Below are 23,415 nucleotides of genomic sequence, written 5' to 3'. Positions count from 1 at the left end.
TTATTATTGATTGGCAGCACTAGTCATTTATGAGTACACTTTAATTGTACTGATTATTGTTTATGTTGATCTTCTGAAGCATGAGCAGGCATCTGTTGACATGTTTCGCTGCATGAAAAGGAGGAATGGACTGGACAAAGAGATGAAATTCTATGGACTGGATTTACAGAAAGACATCAAATTCATTGAGGAATTAATTCTGAAAGGACAAAAGGATGGCAAGGTAAAATGTGCTTAAGCTGCTGTTTCAGCATTTATCAGGATACAGTGTTAAAGTTCAAAATATTTCCCATCTTGCAGTGGTCAATGAAGGGCAGGACTGAGGACAAATCCTTCCTGTATGAGATTGTGGCAAATAAAGTGAACGGCATTGATGTGGACAAATGGGACTATTTGGCTCGGTTAGTTGTATTTTAAAATTATATTTAAATGGTTTGAACAGGTATTGAACAGCTGAAGATAAAGAATAAATGTGGCCCATTGTAAGTGTATTCATGTTTTATCAGTTATTGTGTTAGTGTAATTCCTCTCTTATTTTATGTTTAGAGATTGTTATTATCTCGGCATTCCATGTGGTTTTGACTCTCAGCGTCTGCTAAAATCTGCTCGAGTTTGTGAGGTGAACAGGAGGAAACACATCTGCTTCAGAGACAAGGTACCTGTTAATTCACCTGTTCATTTACACCATCAATTCAACACTTTATAACTGGCCACTTCTAAGAAACTTGGCTAAACTTTGCAAGCAGTCATAATTTGGAAATAAATGGTTATTTTCTGCCCTGATTTTAGCATCTGATTTGAACACTTTGTTGGAATAGGTGTGTCTGCTGTCAGACATCAATGGAAACACACACTGCAGTGATTGGCTAAAACCTTTGCATATAACAAGTATTACATGTGGAGCTCTCTCAAACTGCATTTTACTTTTAGAGTTGCCCAGATTAACTCATTGTGAAAAGTGATGATTATAGCATTACATGTAGATCTACTCCTATTGCATGAACATTTACAGCGCTGCAGTCATGTCTTCTGAGCACATGGCCTAATGGTTCAGACTTGTTACACTGTAAAACCCGACAAGTTAACTTAACTCAAATCGTTTGAGTAAACCGATTGCCTTGACTGTAATACCTGACAAGTAAACTTAACTCAAACGGTTTGAGTAAACAAATATCCTTAAGTTATGTTAACTCAAACCGTTTGAGGAAACCGATTGCCTTAAACCATTTAAGTTGGAAAAACTAACAGTTATGAGTACTCTGAACTTAATTCAGTTGAGTTCACTGAAAGAAGATATACATTGCAATTAAGTGATTAAGTGATTAATTGAGCTTTAGTGATGAACACCTGCTGTTAACAAACATAATTACTGAAGAAAAGAGAGAAAGGAACAACAGCTGACTTCAGACACAGCCTTACGCAAACCTGACAAGTTATTTTAACTCAAACCATTTGAGGAAACTGATTGCCTTAAACCGTTTAAGTTGAAAAAACTAACAGTTATGAGCACTCTTTACTTAATTCAGTTGAGTTCACTGAAAGATGTACATTGCATTTAAGTAATTAAGTGATTAACTAAGTGCAGATTGAGAATTAGTGATGAACAGCTGCTGTTAACAAACATAATCACTGGAGAAAAGAGAAACACAATAACTACTACAACTGACTTCAGACACAGCCTTAGATGAAATCAACTGAAATAAAATACATGAAATCTCTCAAGATCTGATGAAACAACCCCACAAACAGCATCACCAGCTCCACTTATTAATAACCAGACTGACTTTATTTCTGTCAGACGTCTACAGAAGATCTTATTGAGAATGAACTAAGGTTTAGATGTTGATTTATTGTTTCATTTGAAGTAACCATGTTAGAGATCAGTGTCTGCTTTAGTTGGGCTCTTGACCCTTGATTTCTGTCTTAGTCTTTTCTCTGGCTGTTATAACCATGTGTTTCTAAAACACATTTGTTGTAACTCAAAAGCCCAGAAAAAATGCCATCAGGTGTTAATCTGTACCTAGGTGTAGGTTGTTATACTTTATAAAGGTGATGGTAATAATTCATTATTATTCACAGTTATTGATCCATGTGGAGTCTAATCTCTGATGTGTAATTATAAGTGGACCTAGTAAAAATGAAACTAAGAGCCAGTGATTATGTAACATTCAATTAATATTAAAATGACTTCATAAACATTTTGTACACATACTTTTGTATTCTATGCCAGTAACTGGTCAAACACAGACATCAATAATCAGAATATGAACCTCTACAATGGTGACAAAAAAACATGCTGCAATGCATGCTGGGTACTATTGTAGAACAAAACTCATCCATGGCGCCCAGCATGCTCTGCAGGATTTTTTTTTTTTTTTATGGTCACCATTGTTGAGGTTCATAAACTGATTATTGATGTCTGTGTGTGACTAATTAACACCATAGAAGTCCACACTGTTTGGAAAGTCTTTGTATTAACGGATTATCACAGAACCACTGGCTCTTAGAATCACTTTTACTGTAATCAATCAAATTACATAACACTTATTTCATCAGAAATTAGACTTCTTATGAATCAATAATTGATGATTATCACCAATATAAAGTATAACAACCTACACCTAGGTACAGGTTAAGATCTGATGGCATTTCTTCTGGGCTTTGAGTTACAACAAATATGTTTTAGAAACACACTGTTATAACAGCCAGAGAAAAGACTAAGACAGAAATCAAGGGTCAAGAGCCCAACTAAAGCAAACACTGATCTCTAACATGGTTACTTTAAATGAAACAATAAATCAACATCTAAACCTTAGTTCATTCTCAATAAGATCTTCTGTAGACGTCTGACAGAAATAAAGTCAGTCTGGTTATTAATAAGTGGAGCTGGTGATGCTGTTTGTGGGTTGTTTAATCAGATCTTGAGAGATTTCATGTATTTTATTTCAGTTGATTTCATCTAAGGCTGTGTCTGAAGTCAGTTGTAGTAGTTCTTGTGTTTCTCTTGTCTTCAGTGATTCTGTTTGTTAACAGCAGCTGTTCATCACTAATTCTCAATCAGCACTTAGTTAATCACTTAATTACTTGAATGCAAAGTTTTAAAACTTACAGGGTTTAAATCAAGGCAATCTGTTTACTCAAACGATTTGAGTTAAGTTAACTTGTCAGGGTTTACAGTGTACCGGCAGAGGTGGGAAGTCCAGGGACCAAAGAGTAAAAGTCCTGCCATATTTTTGCTCCACCCATGAACTCAGCAGCTGATTTCATCAGAGGAGACACCAAGTCATTAATTTCAAGTCACAAACTAGTCTGAACACCTGCTGTTATTGTGCATTACAGAAGATCAGATGCTGAAGTTTTATTGGTTAAAATGATTCCACCATCATGGAGATCAGTGTTTGCTTCAGTTGGGCTCTTGACCTTTGGCTTGTGTTAGAGATTTCTCTATAAAAGTACATGTGCTGTGCAAAAAACTGTTACTAACTGGCTTTACATGAATTAATTATTAGGCATCAGCCTGTTTATTTCCAAAATAATTTTATTTCATTCAACATATGTACAGTTTTTAAATAACATACTTTGTGGAACTGCCACATGCAAATGACCTGGTGTTTTAATAGTTGTAAAGAATTGATTTGTAATCTAATATATGTAATGGATATACATTTTTGAAACCTTGTTCTAATAAGACGCACAGACATCATGACCCAGCATATGAATCTCAACAATGGTGACAATCAACAAAATGCTTCATGCTGAAGTGCATGCTGGGTAACACCATAGTAAAAACTTCCATCATGCACTGTAGCATGAATAATTATTGTCACCGCTTTTGAAGATCACATGATTAGATTAGATTAGATTCAACTTTATTGTCACTGCACATGTAGGTACAAGGCAACGAAATGCAGTAAGTGCTCATGTCTAAAATCCTGAGCCTGTACAATTTTTTCCCGAACATTTAAGCATTACAGAAATATTTGATAAATATGCCTTTTTTGTAGTTCAGTAGTAGTTATAATAATAATTAATAATAATTCCTTACATTTATATAGCGCTTTTCTAGGCACTCAAAGCGCTTTACATAGACGGGGGTATCTCCTCATCCACCACCAGTGTGCAGCATCCACCTGGATGATGCGACAGCAGCCATATTGCGCCAGAACACCCACCACACACCAGCTTACTGGTGGAGAGGAGACAGAGTGATGGAGCCAATACACTGGGGCGCTAGGACCCACACAGACCACAGGGTGAGAACCCCCTGCTGGCCTCACTAGCACCTCTTCCTCCAGCAACCTAGTTTTCCCAGGAGTCTCCCATCCAGGTACTGACCAGGCTCAGCCCTGCTTAGCTTCAGTGGGCAACCGGTCTTGGGCTCCAGGGTGATATGGCTGCCGGCCATATAGTTGTTGTTGAACATCATTTAACAAACCAAAGAGAGACACCTTCAAGGTATTCATTTAAATTATTTAGAAGAAAAAAGGGCAATTTAATTTTCTATTTCAAGCTTTTAATTCAGCAATATGTTAATGTTTACTATGTAACACAACCACAAGTGTTTAAAAACAAATTACTTTGAATTATTAAAAGGGTCAAGAGCCCAACTAAAGAAAACACTGATCTCCATGATGGTGGCATCATTTTAACCAATAAATCATCCGATCCTCTGTAATTCTCAATAACAGCAGGTGTTTATCACTAATGCACAATCATCATTTAATTAGTCACTTAATTATCTCACTAACTTTAACTCTTTTAGGACTTGGGATTTGACTATACTAGTTTGTGACTTGAAAGGAATGACTTGTTTCCTCTGGTGGATTCAGCTGCTGAGTTCATGGGTGGAACAAAAATATGGCAGGACTTATACTTTCTGACCCCTGGACATTACACCTCTGTCTGTAATATATCTGCTTGTTTTTACTCCTGTTGGCCACCAGGTGGTATTGTGAGCAAATGAAGTTTCCAAAATTAAACCTTTTGTGAACCACTTGGCTGAAAAGCTAAAAGCTTCATGAGGCTTCATCTTGCCATCACTCTCATTATCAGTGTATGACTTTGCATATATATATATATATATATATATATATATATATATATATATATATATTGTATGGATGTTCACTTATATTTTAGTTAAATTAACTTTTTTTTTTCATTTGGTAAATCTGACATTTACATTTTACAGTGTATTACTGTTTTTCCTTGACTTAACGGCAACAAACTGCACTGTTAAAAATTGCTGTAAAAAAACGGCCAGATTTTGACAGTGATCAACAGCTGCTGTTAACGATTAGAAAAACTAAAGAAAAGAGAAACAAGACACACACAAGAACTACAACTGACTTTATCCACAGCTTTAGATTAAATCAACTGAAGATTTAAACAATCAACAAACAGCTTTACCAACTTCAATCATTACTAACCAGACTGACTTTATTTCTATCAGATCAGAGATCAGAGATTAAAAGATCTTATTCAGAATTACAGAGATTTAGATGATAACGTTAGTTTAGTTTAGTGTCACTATTGTGGAGATCAGTGTTTGTTTTAGTTGGGCTCCTGACCCTTGACTTTTGTATTTTTCATTTTGTTTCATTGCTGTGTTTGTATTTTTATGGTACATCTGTTACAGCAATATTAGTTTTAATGGTCAAGTGATTATGGCTGTTTCTGTCTGGCACGATCTACTACACTGTTAAAAATCGCTGTAAAAAAACGGCCAAATTTCGACAGTAAAATACTGTTTTTCATTAAAACAGTGCATTCTGGGTAATGTTCATCGTTTTCGAGAAGTAGCCTGCTGCTATATATCGTAAATTAACAACGTTCAAATTCGACACTCAGCGGCTGTGTTTCAAATCACACCCTACACCCTCATTCAATATTCCCTACATGAGTTTACTAATATAGTCCACCTGACAGAGAGAATGAACACTAATGAGTGAATTCAGACAATGATCAACAGCTGCTGTTAATGAGTAGAATCACTGAAGAAAAAAAACATAACAATACAAACACATTAAATACAACTGACTTCAGCCACAGCCTTAGATGAAATCAACTGAAGATTTAAACGATCAACAAACAGCTTCACCAACTTCACACATTACTAACCAGACTGACTTTATTTCTGTTAGATCAGAGAACAGAGATCAAAAGATCTTACTGAGAATTAAAGAGATTTAGATGATAATGTTACTGTTTCGTTTAGCGTCACCATTGTGGAGATCAGTGTTTGCTTTAGTTGGGCTCCTGACCATTGACTTTTACACTTTACATTTTGTTTTATTGCTGTATTTGTATCTTTATGATGCATCTGTTACAGCAGTATTAATTTTGATAGTCAAGTGATTATAGTTGTTTCTAACAGGCATGATCTACTAGACTGACTTAAAGTGTTGCTATAATAATCAAATATTAATTTGGTGTTGAAATATTTGAGTGAATGACACTTCAATTTAGTAAGATTGAAAAGTAGTGTGATAACCAGTATTTATGGGTTTAACAACTAGTTTTAGTTAAAAAGTATTTCGGGCAGCAGTCCCCACAACACTCAAAGAGAGAAATCAACAATCAGCATATGAATCTCAACAATGGTGACAATCAAAAGGTTCATGATGCAATGCATGCTGGGTACCAGCACAGGATAAAACTCATCCATGATTCCCAGCATGCATTGCAGCATGAATAAATTATGCCCCTGAATTGTTCACTTATTTTCTTGAATTCTTATGTGCTTATAATTTTGCATTTGTTTTAAGTTTTAGTAGCATGTGTTGTGATGTTCAGAACTGATCTGTTCATTTATTTTGTGGATTGTCACCATTGTTGTGATTCTTGATATTTCTGTCTAAATTTCAGCAAAGGTTTTTTTTATTTATTATGAGTGACATTTTCTTAACAGTCTTTCATAACTTATGGCTCAGCAGTGTTCCTTCTCATGCTGTAGTATCAATATTCAATAAGAGAAGAGATATGGGATTAGATCAGAAATAATAGTATTTGTTCTTGTCAATCTATAAACAACAATATCAGATTTTCTTTTCTTCTGTGTACTTTTGTTTTGCTATAACAGGTTCCAAAGGCGCATTGTTACAGCATGAAAAAAAAAAAAAAAAAAAAAAACCTTAGTTGTTGAAAAGTCACGTTCAAGAGCCCAACTAAAGTAAACACTGATCTCCATCATGGTAGTGAAAAAAACACCTAAACCTATTTAACTCTGTAGACATCTGACAGAAATAAAGTCAGTCTGGTTAGTAATGTGAATCTGGTGAAGCTGTTTTAGTAGTTGTTTAATCAGATCTTGAGAGATTTGATGTATTCTTTTATTCAATTGATTTCATCTAAGGCTGTGGCTGAAGTCATTTGTAGTTCTTGTGTTTCTCTTTCCTTCAATGATTCTGCAGGTGTTTATCACTAATGCTCAATCATCAATTAATCACCGAATTATCTCATTAACTTCACTGATTCAGTGTTACTCTAACACTCTGTAGTGTGCACACATTATAAGTGTTCATTTAAAACTGAGGATTTTCTTGTGGGGTTTAAAGGGTTAAAGATTTAAGATGAAGAAAAAACAGAATGAAACATAATTTAACAGTAATAAACTGTAATTAATTTACAGGAAACAAACTGTAGAAAAACAGTTATTTACTGGCACCCCTGCTGCCAGTAAATAACTGTTTTTCTACTGTTTCTTGCCGTAAATTAATGGTTGCCAGCAATAAAAAAGTGTTTTTCTACAGTTTTTTTGGCGTCAAGTCAAGGAAAAACAGTAATATACTGTAAAATGTAAACGTCAGATTTACCAAATGAAAAATAAGTTAATGTGGAGTCGCTGATACAGTGGTGATCTCTGTGTTAAGTACTTCAGCACATACATGTGTAATACAGCTGACAATGAGCTGCAGTGATTTGAGTAAAAGTAATGTATTTAGTTACTTTATTACTGCACATTAAGTGTAAGAAATATTCCTTCTCAGTGGACTCAAATGAAATAAGTTCATAGTACTAACATCGTAGGAATGCTAGTTTAAAACTCGAACTGTTTGAAGCAGTGGGAGTGGAGTTAATTTCCATGGTAGAATTTATGGTAAAATACTGTTAAAAAATAAGAGTGGTAAATTAATGGTTAAGAGCTGTAAATTAACAGTACTTTACTGGCACCCCTGCTGCCAGAAAATTACTGTTATTTAACGGCAAAACTTTTTACAGTGTAGAATGACTTAAAGTGTTGCTATAGTAATCAAATATTTATCTGGTGTTGAAATATGTGAGTGAATTACACACTTCTTTTTTCTTTAATTTTATGAGAATGAACAGTTATGTGATAATTTGAACATATTGATTTAACGACTTGAGTTTTAAATATTTTGGGCAGCAGTGTCCGCAACACTCAAAGTGAGACATCAACAATCAGCATATGAATTTCAACAATGGTGATAATCAAAAGGTTCATGATGCAATGCATGCTGGGTACCAGCACAGGAGAAATCTCATCCATGACTCCCAGCATGCATTGCGGCATGAATAAATTATGGCGCTGAATTGTTCACTTATTTTCTTGAAGTCTTATGTGCTTATAATTTTTCTTTTGTCTTAAGTTTTAGTAGCATGTTTTGTGAAGTTCAGAACTGATCTGTTTATTTATTTTGTGGATTGTCACCATTGTTGTGATTCATACGCTGATTCTTGATGTTTCTGTCTACCTGTCAGAGAAGGTTTTTTTTTTTTTTAATGAGTTAAATGTTCTTAACAGTCTTTCATAACTTAAGGCTCAGCAGTGTTTCTTATTTTGCTGTAATATCAACTTTCAGTAAGAGAAGGGACATGGGATTGGAACAAAAATAGTGTTTGTTCTAGTCAATCTATAAACAACAAGACCAGATTTATTTCTTCAGTTGATTTGTTTTTCAAGTTCTAAAACATACAAGTTCTATAGACGCATTGTTACAGCATGTAAAAAAAAACCTTAGTTGAACACTGATCTCCATCATGGTAGTGAAAAAAAAAAAACACCTAAACCTATTTAACTCTCATTAAGATCTTCTGTAGACATCTGACAGAAATAAAGTCAGTCTGGTTAGTAATGTGAATCTGGTGAAGCTGTTTTAGGAGTTGTTAAATCAGATCTTGAGTGATTTGATGAATTCAAGGCTGTGGCTGACGCCATTTGTAGTTCTTGTGTTTCTCTTTCCTTTAGTGATTCTGTTTTTAAATAGCAGGTGTTCATCACTAATGCTCATTAACTTCACTAATTCATTATTACTCAAACACTCTGTAGTGTGTACACATTATAAGTGTTCATTTAAAACTGAGGATTTTGTTGTGGGGTTTAAAGGGTTAAAGATTTAAGATGAAGAACAAAACAGCATGAAACATAATTTAACAGCAATAAACTGTAATTAATTAACAGGAAACAAACTGTAGAAAAACAGTTATTTACTGGCACCCCATTTAAAACAAACTGTCGTTAAATCCATATGTTCTGGTTATTACATTACTGTTCAATCTTATAAAATTGAATAAACAAAAGATTGTGCAATTCACATATTTTAACACCAAATTAATATTTGATTACTATAGCGACACTTTAAGTCAGTCTAGTAGATAAAACCCAACAGAAACAGCCATAATCACTTTATTATCAAAATTAACATTACTGTAACAGATGTACCATAAAGATACAAATACAGCAATGAAACAAAATGTAAAATACAAAAGTCAAGGGTCAGGACCCCAACTAAAGCAAACACTTACCTCCACAATGGTGACGTCAAACGAAACTAACATTATCATCTAAATCTCTGTAATTCTCAATAAGTTCTTTTGATCTACGATCTCTGATCTGATAGAAATAAAGTCAGTTTGGTTAGTAATGAGTGAAGTTGGTGAAGCTGTTTGTTGATTGTTTAAATCTCCAGTTGATTTCATCTAAGGCTGTGGCTGAAGTCAGTTGTAGTTCTTGTGTGTGTCTTGTTTCTCTTTTCTTCAGTGATTCTGCTCATTAACAGCAGCTGTTGATCACTGTCTGAATTCACTCATTAGTGTTCATTCTCTCTGTCAGGTGGACTATATTAGTGCAGGGTGTGATTTGAGACACAGCCGCTGAGTGTCGACTGTTTAATGAAAAACAGTATGTTACTGTCAAAATTTGGCCGATTTTTAACAGTGTACTTCCAAGTCACAAATGAGTCTTGAGTCAAGTCCTGAGTTAAAGTCAATGAGATAATTAAGTGACAATCAACATCACTGAAGAAAAACACAAGAACTACAACTGACTTTAAGCACAGAAATCAACTGGAAGATAAAAAAAAACTGGCATCACAATTTTTTTAGAAACTTGGATAGATTTGCTTCTAACCAATTGCAATACTGTTTCACAGCAAACATTTGTGCTATGCTGAAACAAGTATTGAACTAACAGACAGTTTACACTTTAGATAATTGAATGTGCTTACTTAAGTTTTCTCAATTATTCTTTAAAAAAAGTACTGAGAAGCAACCGGGTGCAGCCTGCAGATTGAGGTGGGGCATACCTACTCTGATTGGTTCAATCGTCTTTCATAGACTTACATAATAGGAAATGTGTGCGTAGTTGGTGTAGGACGGAGAATGCTGTTTAAAAAGCTAAAAACGCTGTACAGCTTTACAAAGTCTTGACTATAATGCAGTTTTTTATTGTTAACTTGACTTACTATGTCTGATTTATTGAATCAAGAGATGTTAGATGCTGCAAGTTTACTCTTCTTGACCAGATTAATTCACATATGAATAATTGGGACATTCTAAAAGCTCGCTTAACGTGAATGTGCGTGGCTTTATGCATTAAAACAGTGTTTTAAAAAGTTCCTCCTCAGCTGCTGAGTTCAGAGTGGAGCAAAAATATGGCAGGACTTTTACTCTTTGGCCCCTGGACTTCCCACCTCTGGTAACCAGGAGGTTGTGGGTTCAAGTCTCAGTAAAGGCATGATTTGTAGGTGGAGGAAATTAATCCATTCCACACATGACTAAGGTCCCCTTGAGCAAGGCACCGAATCCTGAATTGTTCCATAGTGCCGGTGAAAAAATGGTTGATCACAGCTCTGGATGTGTGTTCACGGTGTGTGAGTGTGTTCACTACTCACTGCTGTGTGTGTGTGTGTGTGTGTGTGTGTGTGTGTGTGTGTGTGTGTGTGCGTGTGTGTGGCCATGTTTTTGTGACATATCAGGACACAACTCTGTATAATGACATGGGTATGACACAGGTATTACAAGGAGAGGGTGACTTATGAGGACATAACCCATGTCCCCATTTTTCAAAACACTTATAAATCATACAGAATGAGTTTTTTTGAGGAAGTAAAAATGCACAAAGTTTCCTGTGAGGGTTAGGTTTAGGGGTATGGTTGGTGAAGGGCCATAGAATATACAGTTTCTACACAGTATAAAAACCATTACACCTATGGGATGAACACACTTTACACAAAAACAAACATGTGTGTGTGTGTGTGTGTGTGTGTGTGTGTGTGTGTGTGTGTGTGTGCGCGTATGTGTGTGTGCACTTGTTTGGGTAAATGCAGATCACAAATTCTGATTATAGGAAACACACCACGTTACAATCACAGTGCTCTTCTTACTGCAGCATGATTTCTGCAATCACATTAAATTATTTAATCATAGTTAACACAGTGAAAACATGATGTAAATTAGGTCACTGATATTATGAGATTGGCAAAAATGGAGGACTTGAATCACTGAACTCCAGTCATTAAGAAGAGATTGATCATTGATCACTTTCTGTATATAAAATAAAAGCAATTTATTTATTTTATTATTATTATTACTATTATTTTACCCAAAATTTATTTCTTTACCTCACCAGCAGATACGAGTTGTTCAGATCATTCTTGTTTCCACATGACTGTGACACATGTTAAGGGTGTGTCGAAGGGAATTGGGAAATCACAATTCACCTCTTTCAAATCTGGCCATTTCAGAAGGGAAGAAAACTATTATTCATATTTTAAATTGGGAAGTTAGTTTTGAGTCGAAAAATTAGCAGTTTGTGTTTATTGTACATTAACATCTCATATGTGTAAACATCAATACAATTTTATTATCTTTTTCATAACCAATTTAATAATTATATAAAATTTTACAATAAAACTTAGTCATTAATATTTTATTGTTTTCAAATGCTTATCAACATTTTATTTGATCACTTTTATAAAAAAGTTCTAGTCCCTGTCTCTCTTTTTCACAGGTGGCAGATAACATTTATGGCATGTTTCATACCAGATACACTCTTCATCGTCAGGCTCTTCAGCACAAGATCGGCTACATCATTGACGTCAAGTGGGTTTTGTGTGAAAGAGAACATTTATTATACACTGTTAAAAATCGCTGTAAAAAAACGGCCAAATTTCGACAGTAAAATACTGTTTTTCATTAAAACAGTGCATTCTGGGTAATATTCATCGTTTTCGAGAAGTAGCCTGCTGCTATATATCGTAAATTAACAACGTTCAAATTCGACACTCAGCGGCTGTGTTTCAAATCACACCCTACACCCTCATTCACTATTCCCTACATGAGTTTACTAATATAGTCCACCTGACAGAGAGAATGAACACTAATGAGTGAATTCAGACACTGATCAACAGCTGCTGTTAATGAGTAGAATCACTGAAGAAAAAAAACATAACAAGACAAACACATTAAATACAACTGACTTCAGCCACAGCCTTAGATGAAATCAACTGAAGATTTAAACGATCAACAAACAGCTTCACCAACTTCACACATTACTAACCAGACTGACTTTATTTATGTTAGATCAGAGAACAGAGATCAAAAAATCTTATTGAGAATTAAAGAGATTTAGATGATAATGTTACTGTTTCGTTTAGCGTCACCATTGTGGAGATCAGTGTTTGCTTTAGTTGGGCTCCTGACCATTGACTTTTACACTTTACATTTTGTTTTATTGCTGTATTTGAAAAGTAGTGTGATAACCAGTATTTATGGGTTTAACAACTAGTTTTAGTTAAAAAGTATTTCGGGCAGCAGTCCCCACAACACTCAAAGAGAGAAATCAACAATCAGCATATGAATCTCAACAATGGTGACAATCAAAAGGTTCATGATGCAATGCATGCTGGGTACCAGCACAGGATAAAACTCATCCATGATTCCCAGCATGCATTGCGGCATGAATAAATTATGCCCCTGAATTGTTCACTTATTTTCTTGAATTCTTATGTGCTTATAATTTTGCATTTGTTTTAAGTTTTAGTAGCATGTGTTGTGATGTTCAGAACTGATCTGTTCATTTATTTTGTGGATTGTCACCATTGTTGTGATTCATACGCTGATTCTTGATATTTCTGTCTAAATTTCAGCAAAGGTTTTTTTATGAGTGACATTTTCTTAACAGTCTTTCATAACTTATGGCTCAGCAGTGCTCCTTCTCATGCTGTAGTATCAATTATTAGATCAGAAATAATAGTATTTGTTCTTGTCAATCTATAAACAACAATATCAGATTTTTTTTTCTTCTGTGTACTTTTGTTTTGCTATAACAGGTTCCAAAGGCGCATTGTTACAGCATGAAAAAAAAAAAAAAAACCTTAGTTGTTGAAAAGTCACGTTCAAGAGCCCAACTAAAGTAAACACTGATCTCCATCATGGTAGTGAAAAAAAACACCTTAACCTATTTAACTCTCCATAAGTTCTTCTGTAGACATCTGACAGAAATAAAGTCAGTCTGGTTAGTAATGTGAATCTGGTGAAGCTGTTTTAGTAGTTGTTTAATCAGATCTTGAGAGATTTGATGTATTCTTTTATTCAGTTGATTTCATTTAAGGCTGTGGCTGAAGTCATTTGTAGTTCTTGTGTTTCTCTTTCCTTCAGTGATTCTGCAGGTGTTTATCACTAATGCTCAATCATCAATTAATCACCGAATTATCTCATTAACTTCACTGATTCAGTGTTACTCTAACACTCTGTAGTGTGCACACATTATAAGTGTTCATTTAAAACTGAGGATTTTCTTGTGGGGTTTAAAGGGTTAAAGATTTAAGATGAAGAAAAAACAGAATGAAACATAATTTAACAGTAATAAACTGTAATTAATTTACAGGAAACAAACTGTAGAAAAACAGTTATTTACTGGCACCCCTGCTGCCAGTAAATAACTGTTTTTCTACTGTTTCTTGCCGTAAATTAATGGTTGCCAGCTAAAAAAAAAGTGTTTTTCTACAGTTTTTTGCCGTCAAGTCAAGGAAAAACAGTAATATACTGTAAAATGTAAACGTCAGATTTACCAAATGAAAAATAAGTTAATTTAACTAAAATATTTGTGAACATCCATAGAAATTTTTTTTGGCAAAGTCATACACTGATAATGAGAGTAAATACTGAACTTGACTGTATTAATGTGTGTTTGCACAAGAGAGATCGTTTAGTTTAATGTAGTTTTGTTGTTCACCATTGTGCTGGAGAGTAGAGCCGGTGCTTCAGTCAATGATGAGCCACATATTCTGGTTTTCTGCTGCTTTATATAAAGGCAGTAAATGTGGAGTCACTGATACAGTGATGATCTCTGTGTTAAGTACTTCAGCACATACATGTGTAATACAGCTGACAATGAGCTGCAGTGATTTGAGTAAAAGTCATGTATTTAGTTACTTTATTACTGCACATTAAGTGTAAGAAATATTCCTTCTCAGTGGACTCAAATGAAATAAGTTCATAGTACTAACATCGTAGGAATGCTAGTTTAAAAACTCGAACTGTTTGAAGCAGTGGGAGTGGAGTTAATTTCCATGGTAGAATTTACGGTAAAATACTGTTAAAAAATAAGAGTGGTAAATTACTGGTTAAGAGATGTAAATTAACAGTACTTTACTGGCACCCCTGCTGCCAGAAAATTACTGTTATTTAACGGCTATATTATATTATATACGGGAATATGTATTATATTCAATGACATTGACATTATGACATTATGACATTTCCCCTAGATTTTACTGCCTTTTACATGTGTTTCTCTATGTACATTAGGATTAACGATGCTCTTGTAAAAGCTAATGACAAGCTGAGTCCAGACAGCAAGATCTCAGATGCCATAGACAACATGCTAGAGTACACCAAACTCACAGGTCAGAGAAGATCAAGAGAAATTATTATTTAAATTATTTAGACTTTTGTTTTAAATTACCGGTTAATTTTGACGTCATATTATGCTGGGTCCATAAACATAATAATGATTTTTGTTTGCTGAAAGGTCAAATTCAATGAGCCATCTCCCCTGTCCTTTAACAGATCACATCTCCGATCAGATCCTGAACCCGTCAGACTCAAATCCAGGTCTGGCTGAAGCCCAAAGGATTCTGCAGGGTGTTGTCAACAGACGGCTGCCAAAGTTTGTGGGAGAGGCTCGACTAAATGAAGACAAATTAAAGGTACCCTACTGGCCCAATAAAACAGATTTACTTTGTGCAAAAGTTAATAACAAGACTATAAAGTTAAATTAAATGCAAGCAGTCAGTGTGTTACAACTAACCCCTTGGTGGGGACAATTGTAACAGTGTTTGGGGGCAATTGTAGCAATGAAAATAACTCATATTAAACCACTGTATCTCAAATAAAAGCTTACCTACCTAAAGTAAACGCTTTACTGCTAAAGTATATAATAATGTTATCTAAGATTTGTTTTGTTAATGGTTTAAATTCTTTTAGATGCCAGGCATCATTTGCATTAAAAAAGCAGAAGTCTAATTCTATTTTTGCAGAAGACTAGGCGACTATTCTAGTGGTATCCATAATATATTTTAATCATTTAAATATATATTTTACTCAAATACATTAATCAGTTGATGAGTCAAGAACGGTCTTTAACCAAACTTTAATAACATTTTACAAGATAGACATATTAACAGAATAACTTAATGAGATCCTGTGGAGATATCCATAGTTTTTTGTTGTTGTAGTTTGTTTAGTTTTTTTGTTGTTGATGATTTTAAGATTAAAATGTAACAGTGTTTAATGTGTAACACTCATCATTTTAAAATGTAGTTTTACATTTAAATATGTTTATTTTCTAACAGAATAGTATTTCAACACAGACAAACAAGGTACTCAGTTTGCAGCCATGAGAAAATCTAATATGCTAGCTTGCCACACGTATATTAGTATAGTTTGTTCATGTTATTTTAATTTATATTAAATTATCAATTATCTCATTAACTTTAACTCTTTGAGGGCTTGGGAATTGACTCAAGACTCGTTTGTGACTTGGAAGGAATGACTTGGTTCCTCTGGTGAAATCGGCTGCTGAGTTCATGGGTGGAGCAAAAATATGGCAGGACTTTTACCTTTTTGGCCCCTGGACTACCCACCTCTGGTTCTTACAGGGCTTTCAACCAAGGAGGTCCTTCAAAAAATGTCAGAAGCAGGCATAGAATTAACCGACGTTAAGATTGTACTGCATTCTGAGTCTATTCCATTGTTTTGGCAAATCAAGTATCTCTTTAACATAAACACCATGTGGATCCTTTGTCCTATGAGCGTCACTTTAGTGCATGCAGTGTCAAGGCTGATAAAAAAGGACTATACTGAAACCAGGAGATGAAATGGATTTGTTTGCCACGTAGCAATAAAAAAATATACGAAAAACCTTGATTATTCTGGTTAGTCACATTGTACTGCTATTATTTTGAACAATACTGTATATATATATATACAGTACAATGCATAATTGTATTTTCTAATAAATGTCATGACGTATTTTACTGAGTAACTCTTTTTCCTTAAAGGAAAAGCTGACAAGCCATTGGGAGGACAAGGTCAATAACCATAGTCTGGATCCTGAGGACACAATATTTTGTGTAAGGAACTTCATTTAAACAGAATTGTGTAGTTAAATTAGATTAATGTGTGTAAATATGCAATCCCTTACAAGTCATTCACTTTAATGGCTTGTCACTGACACTGTGGAGTGATGATCACTGAAGACTTATAGATTCATGTCAGTTCATTTGACATATGACACTCCACAAATATAACTGAAGCACATAGTGTTCGTTTGTGCATCATAAAATTAACATTTAATTACAATTTTGTAGTTGGAGCTCCCTGAATGATGTGTTTTTATAATATTTAAAGATCTTTAAATATCATTAAAATATGTTTGAATTTTTTTAATTGTCTAAAGTATTTCATGTATGATTGATATTGGATTTCTTGTTAGGAAAAAATGCTGAAGTGCTTGAAAGACCATCCTGAGGAAGCCTTCAAGAACAAAGTGTATCGGGTACTCATCTCTCTTAGCTCAGAAATGAATGAGACTGAAAGATTTGTATGATTTAAATGACCATAAAGTTTACTTTATGTTTATATGTGTAATTCATTATTATTTAAAATGTATATTTTTATGTCGTGTCCACACCGTTTGAGTTGCTTGATATATTATTATTGAATATATATTAAAAGAAATTTTATTGAAGTTAAAAAGCCTAAAATATCATATGAATAATTTATATTACTTTAATTAAGCCTGCTTGCATAAGATTGACTGCTTTTAAAAAAATTAGAAAATACTGCTGCTCAGTTTGGAAGATCAGTCTGATGAAGCCTTCAAGATTAAGGTAATCAATTTCTCACTTGTCTCAGACATTTATGGTTCAAAATAGTCATTTCAGTTACACATTTCTTAAGCAATTGTTGGTTATTCAATTATCTACTATCCATACATCCATACAACAAATGAAATTTACTTTAGCTGTAAATTGCTATTTTGTTTTATATTAAGATGTCTTTTTATTTGATATTCACACGCATAATGTGGCAGTTTTTTTTCCAGATTAATATTTAGTTGTTTTTTTTACTCATTTCATATTTAATGTGGTATTTGCATACGACTGATCCTTCATTTCTTTAGGAAATACAAAATGACAGCTTGAAAGCCGCCAAGCCTGTTAAAGCCTTCAAGATTGAAGTGTATAAGGTACTCTTTTTCTTATAGCACATACATTTTATTTGTTCAGGATTCACAGATGAATAGAAAGCTCAAAACAATAGCATTTATTTGAAACATAAATCTTTTGTAACATTATAAATGTTTTTTTGATCAATTTAATGCTAAAGAATGCTTAATAAATGTATTAATTTAAAAATATATCTTACTGACCTCATACTTTTGATCCCGAGTGTACATTTTCCTTCTCAATGTTTTCTTTCTTTTTTTTTCTCTCTTTTTTTTGTTTGCTTTTCATATATTGTGATAGATATTACTGAAGGATCTCTGGGATGATATGCTGTTGGAAAAAAAAATGAAGGCAACGGACTTTGAAATTTATGTATGTTTAAACAGTTTCTTTATAAAATATTATTATTATTATTATTATTATTATTATTATTATTATTATTATTTTAAATGTCAGTTTTGTACTGCTCATCTTTTTACAGTTTGTATCTGTCCTGTCTGAAAATGCTTCTCATTCAGGTTCTTGAGATGGGTTTTGGTGAAGTGGGCAAGGAGCCTATTGATAATGTTCATTTCTACAGCAAGAGTGACCTGAAAACAGCTTTCAAGATGAAGAAGCACCAGGTAAGAAATCTGACTCCTCTCCAACATTGTCATACTGAACTAGTATTCATGATTATGATTCTCTTGAGCATTAGATCGTCTGCTTAATTAAGTTGATAGATAGACAGACAGACAGACAGACAGACAGATATATAGTTAGATAGATAGATAGATAGATAGATAGATAGATAGATAGATAGATAGATAGATAGATAGATAGATAGATAGACAGACAGACAGATAGACAGACAGACAGATAGACAGATAGATAGATACCAGAGTTCATCTCTGGGTAAGTGAAAGCATGATTCCTGGTTTGAGAAAGGATGTTTAACAGGTTGAGTTTGGATTCTCTTTTCCTTGCAGGTGTCCAGCCTTAAACCAGAGAAGTTTCACGAATTTCTTGTGAGAGTCTATTATGATCCTGAGGATCAGGAGCATCAGAAGGAGGTCCAGCAGAAAGCTCAGAAGTGCTTTCATGAGTGGTGCAAAGACAATGAAAACACATTCATTGATTTCGGGCATGATGCAGGTAATTTAGGAAATTTTGCTGCTACACTCATGGCCAGTTGGCACCTTTGGTAAATATGATCAAAGGTGGATGTGAAAATGAATCTGTGTTGTTTATCATTTTGTTCTTTTATTTGAAAAATCTAACCTTTCATTGGATAATAAGAATTTAAAATGGGGGGAAATATCTTTATGAAATGTATTTTTTTTTTTTTCAGCCCTCTCGCGGCTGTAGATGGTAATGTTTTCTCTTGGTTTATGTCAGATGAATTTTGATAAATAAGTCACACCTGACTTTAAGTCGCAGGACCAGCCAAAACTATGAAAAAAATTGAGACTTTTACGGTACTCGTTGGACACGATTTTTGGCCCCCCTAGAAATTCTTATGAGTAAAATATCTCTGAAGTATATGCCCATGTACAGTATGTTCACAATTTTGAGCACTCTAGCAAGCATGATTATAAACATGAAATTATCCAGCCATGGCTACCTGTTTCACAAAATATAAAGAGGAGGGAAAACAAAGCCCAAATTCTCTTAATCATCCATCACAATGAGAAAAACCAAAGAATATATTTCCAATGTGCAGAAAAATATAATTGAGCTTCACAAATTGGTGAAGTGGCTTTAAGAAAAGAGCTAGAGCAGTGAAAATCCCTATTTCCACCATCAGGGCAATAATTAAGAATTTCTAATCACCATAATATGTTACAAAACAGCCTGGAAGAGGATTAAGAAGCTGGGAATCTGAAGGGTCTGGAGTGATTCTGGATGAAGGAATGGTCTCCGATCTCTTGTCAGATGTTCTCTCTTTTTGTCTGACACTATTGTTATAGTTTCCCAGATAATACAGATTATTATTATTATTATTATTATTATTATTATTATTATTATTATTGTTGTTGTTGTTGTTGTTGTTATGTGACTATTGTTAAATGCCTTTTCATAGGTGAAGATGATGTTGATGAAGAAGAGGAGTATGAGGAAACTTCTACAAGCAAGGTAACAAATAAAAATGAAACTACCCAGCTAGATTTTTTTGTTCTAAAAATGTTCTCAGAACATTACCATGATTGTTCTAACAATGATTTTAGCGGGTAATTTTATTTTTGTTCCCAGAACGTTCTCTCAAAAGATAGGATAACGTTCTTTAAAAACATTCCACAAAAGTTTATAAATAACATTATTAGAACATTATCCCCTAACATTCTTATTAAGATTTTAGCAGATGCCTTGCCTTGTTTAAAAGTAATAGTTTGTTTTGATGTCACCATAATGGTGGTAAGTGCTGGCTTTATTTGTGCAATTTGACATTTGACTTGTAAGTGTTGTTCTTTAACTGCTGTAATCGTTATTATGGCAAAAACAGTAAGAGAACATGAGGTTAGGCGACACTGATTGCTTGTCAATGATTAATACATAATCACATATGTGGTCAGGATACCTGTTGTCACCCAATCTAATGTATGATATTAGTTACATATTGTTTATTAAAGCAGCTTAATGGTGCAACAGCCTGAGACCCAACTGAATTTTAAGCAGATTGTTTCAAGGATTAAAAACAAGCTTTCTTTGTCCCACAAACATCAAGATTCAGTGTACGAATCTCAATGCTGCAATGTATTATGGTTACATTACACAAAGCTCATCCATGGCACCCAGAAGCATGTCATCATTGTTGAGATTCATACAGTAATTCTTGAGGTCTCTGTGTGTCTAAGCTTTCTCTGGTTCATTAACAATGTAATTTAAAAATAACAGACAAAATATGACATAAATTTGTAAGATATTATGCATTGCATCTGCTATAGTCACTAATATTAAATTAATAGTATAGATTCAACTCCAGATAAAACCAGTTGATCAGATCACTACAAAAGAAAAGTTCTAATACCAGCAAGTAACCAACATCACCTGTGTTTCAAATCACACCCTACACCCTCATTCACTATTCCCTACATGAGTTTACTAATACAGTCCACCTGACAAAGAGAATGAACACTGATGAGTGAATTCAGACACTGATGAACAGCGCTGTTAACGAGTAGAATCACTGAAGAAAGAGAAACAAGACACACACAAGAACTACAACTGACTTCAGCCACAGCCTCAGATGAAAACGGCTGTTTCTATTTGCCATAATTTACTAGACTGACTTCAACTGTTGTGATAATAGCAACTAAAGAGCAATTAGATGTAGAAATATGACCTAATTACATTTATCTTTGTTTTAATATTATTAAAATTGAACAATAACAAACAGAGCATAATAATAGCTTGCTTAGAAATATTGCTTGCTTCAGTGTATGAATCAGCATATGAATCTCAACAATGGTGATAATCAAAAGGTTCATGATGCAACGAATGCTGGGTACCAGCACAGAATAAACCTCATCCATGATTCCCAGCATGCATTGCGGCATGAATAAATTATGCCCCTGCATTGTCCACTTATTTTCTTGAAATCTCATGTGCTTATATTTTTGCTTTTGTATTACATTTTAGTAGCATGTTTTGTGATGTTCAGAACTGATCTATTTATTTTGTAAATCTATTGATCTATTTATCTAAATGATCTATTTATTAATTTTCTTCTAAACCTATAAACAACAATATAATATTTTTTTTTCTGCTGACTTTTTTGCTATAACAAGCTCCAAAGACACATTTTTACAACATGCAAAAAAAAACTAAAAAAAAAAAAAAAAAAAAAACCTTAGTGTTAAAAAGAAGTCACGGTTCAAGGGCCCACCTAAAGTTAACACTGATCTCCGTCATTGTAGTGAAAAAACAACTAAACCTCTTTAACTCTCGATAAGATCTTCTGTAGACATCTGACAAAAATAAAGTCAGTCTGGTTAGTAATGTGAATCTGGTGAAGCTGTTTTAGGAGTTGTTTAATCAGATCTTGAGAGATTTGATGAATTATTTTATTTCAGTTGATTTCATCTAAGGCTGTGTCTGAAGTCAGTTGTAGTAGTTCTTGTGTTTCTCTTTTCTTCAGTGATTCTGTTTGTTAACAGCAGCTGTTCATCACTAATGCCCAACTAAAGCAGACACTGATCTCTAACATGGTTACTTCAAATGAAACAAATCAACATCTAAACCTTAGTTCATTCTCAATAAGATCTTCTGTAGACGTCTGACAGAAATAAAGTCAGTCTGGTTATTAATAAGTGGAGCTGGTGATGCTGTTTGTGGGGTTGTTTAATCAGATCTTGAGAGATTTAATGTATTTTATTTCAGTTGATTTCATCTAAGTCTGTGTCTGAAGTCAGTTTGTAGTAATTCTTGTGTTTCTCTTTTCTTCAGTAATTCTGTTTGTTAACAGCAGCTGTTCATCACTAATTAACAATTATCACTCAATTAATCATTACTTAATTGCAATGTATATCTTCTTTCAGTGAACTCAACTGAATTAAGTTCAGAGTACTCATAACTGTTAGTTTTTTCAACTTAAATGGTTTAAGGCAATCGGTTTCCTCAAATGGTTTGAGTTAACATAACTTGTCAGGTTTTTAAGGATATCAGTTTACTCAAACGGTCTGAGTTAAGTTTACTTGTTGGGTTTTACAGTGACTTCAGACACAGCTTCACTAAAACCTGACAAGTTATGTTAACTCAAACCGTTTAAGGAAACCGATTGCCTTAAACCATTTAAGTTTTAAAACTAACATTTATAAGTACTCTGAACTTAAATGAGTTGACTTCAGAAAAAGAAGATATACATTGTAATTAAATAATTAAGTGATTAAATGAATGATAATTGTGAATTAGTGATGAACAGCTGCTGTCAACAAACAGAATCACAGAAGAAAAGAGAAACACAAGAACAGAGCGCAGGGTCTCTCAGAATTAGCTCACTGGTAAACCGTTGACCCCTTAGCACTGGCCCTGAAGTGTTTTATTGAAAATAATCAAGTTTAAAGTCACTATTATTTAATATTTAATGTTTTGCTGACTGATATAACATTTGTCAGCAAAAGTTGTGAGAAGACAAACTGATCAGATGGTCATGGTAAAGGGCCAGTGCAGGTTTGTTTGCACTCAATTTATATGTGATTTATAATCATCTGCACTATTGATAGATTCACCAGAGATTCAGGGCTCTGACAGAGCTCTGTCTCACACTTTGCTTGTAAATGTCAAGGAGCTATTTTCTGACTTATTTCTATTTCTGTTTCACTTTTATGATTCATTTGTTGACTGACAAAGATTGAAAACAGACCGAATCAGAGCAACAATTAAACAATATATAAATTAGAAAGAAAGGGGGAATGTGTTTATTTTTGTTAAGTGAGGAGAGAAGGCTGTGAAAAATACAATA

The 23,415-nt window shown here is 33.9% G+C and overlaps 1 protein-coding gene across 1 annotated transcript in view; it reads left to right on the top strand.

Annotated features, from left to right (window-relative positions):
• LOC113088285 (deoxynucleoside triphosphate triphosphohydrolase SAMHD1-like) overlaps positions 1-20,090 on the top strand; it is a gene marked incomplete at its 3' end in the record, with an annotated part of 32,369 nt that extends 12,279 nt beyond the window's left edge. The window contains exons 7-20 of the mRNA XM_026255744.1: positions 80-223; positions 301-401; positions 547-655; positions 12,251-12,342; positions 15,052-15,149; positions 15,313-15,452; positions 16,806-16,877; positions 17,240-17,302; positions 17,583-17,636; positions 17,930-17,995; positions 18,276-18,347; positions 18,494-18,598; positions 18,944-19,109; positions 20,038-20,090. Of these exons, the coding sequence (XP_026111529.1) occupies positions 80-223; positions 301-401; positions 547-655; positions 12,251-12,342; positions 15,052-15,149; positions 15,313-15,452; positions 16,806-16,877; positions 17,240-17,302; positions 17,583-17,636; positions 17,930-17,995; positions 18,276-18,347; positions 18,494-18,598; positions 18,944-19,109; positions 20,038-20,090 (1,335 nt within the window). The remainder of the gene's footprint in view (positions 1-79; positions 224-300; positions 402-546; positions 656-12,250; positions 12,343-15,051; positions 15,150-15,312; positions 15,453-16,805; positions 16,878-17,239; positions 17,303-17,582; positions 17,637-17,929; positions 17,996-18,275; positions 18,348-18,493; positions 18,599-18,943; positions 19,110-20,037) is intronic.
• Between the last annotated feature and the right edge of the window lie 3,325 nt (positions 20,091-23,415).

The sequence above is a fragment of the Carassius auratus genome, unplaced genomic scaffold (assembly GCF_003368295.1).
Source record: "Carassius auratus strain Wakin unplaced genomic scaffold, ASM336829v1 scaf_tig00046054, whole genome shotgun sequence".
NCBI lineage: Eukaryota > Metazoa > Chordata > Actinopteri > Cypriniformes > Cyprinidae > Carassius > Carassius auratus.
Note: the sequence above shows the minus strand (reverse complement) of the source record. Positions and strands in the feature narration are given on the sequence as shown.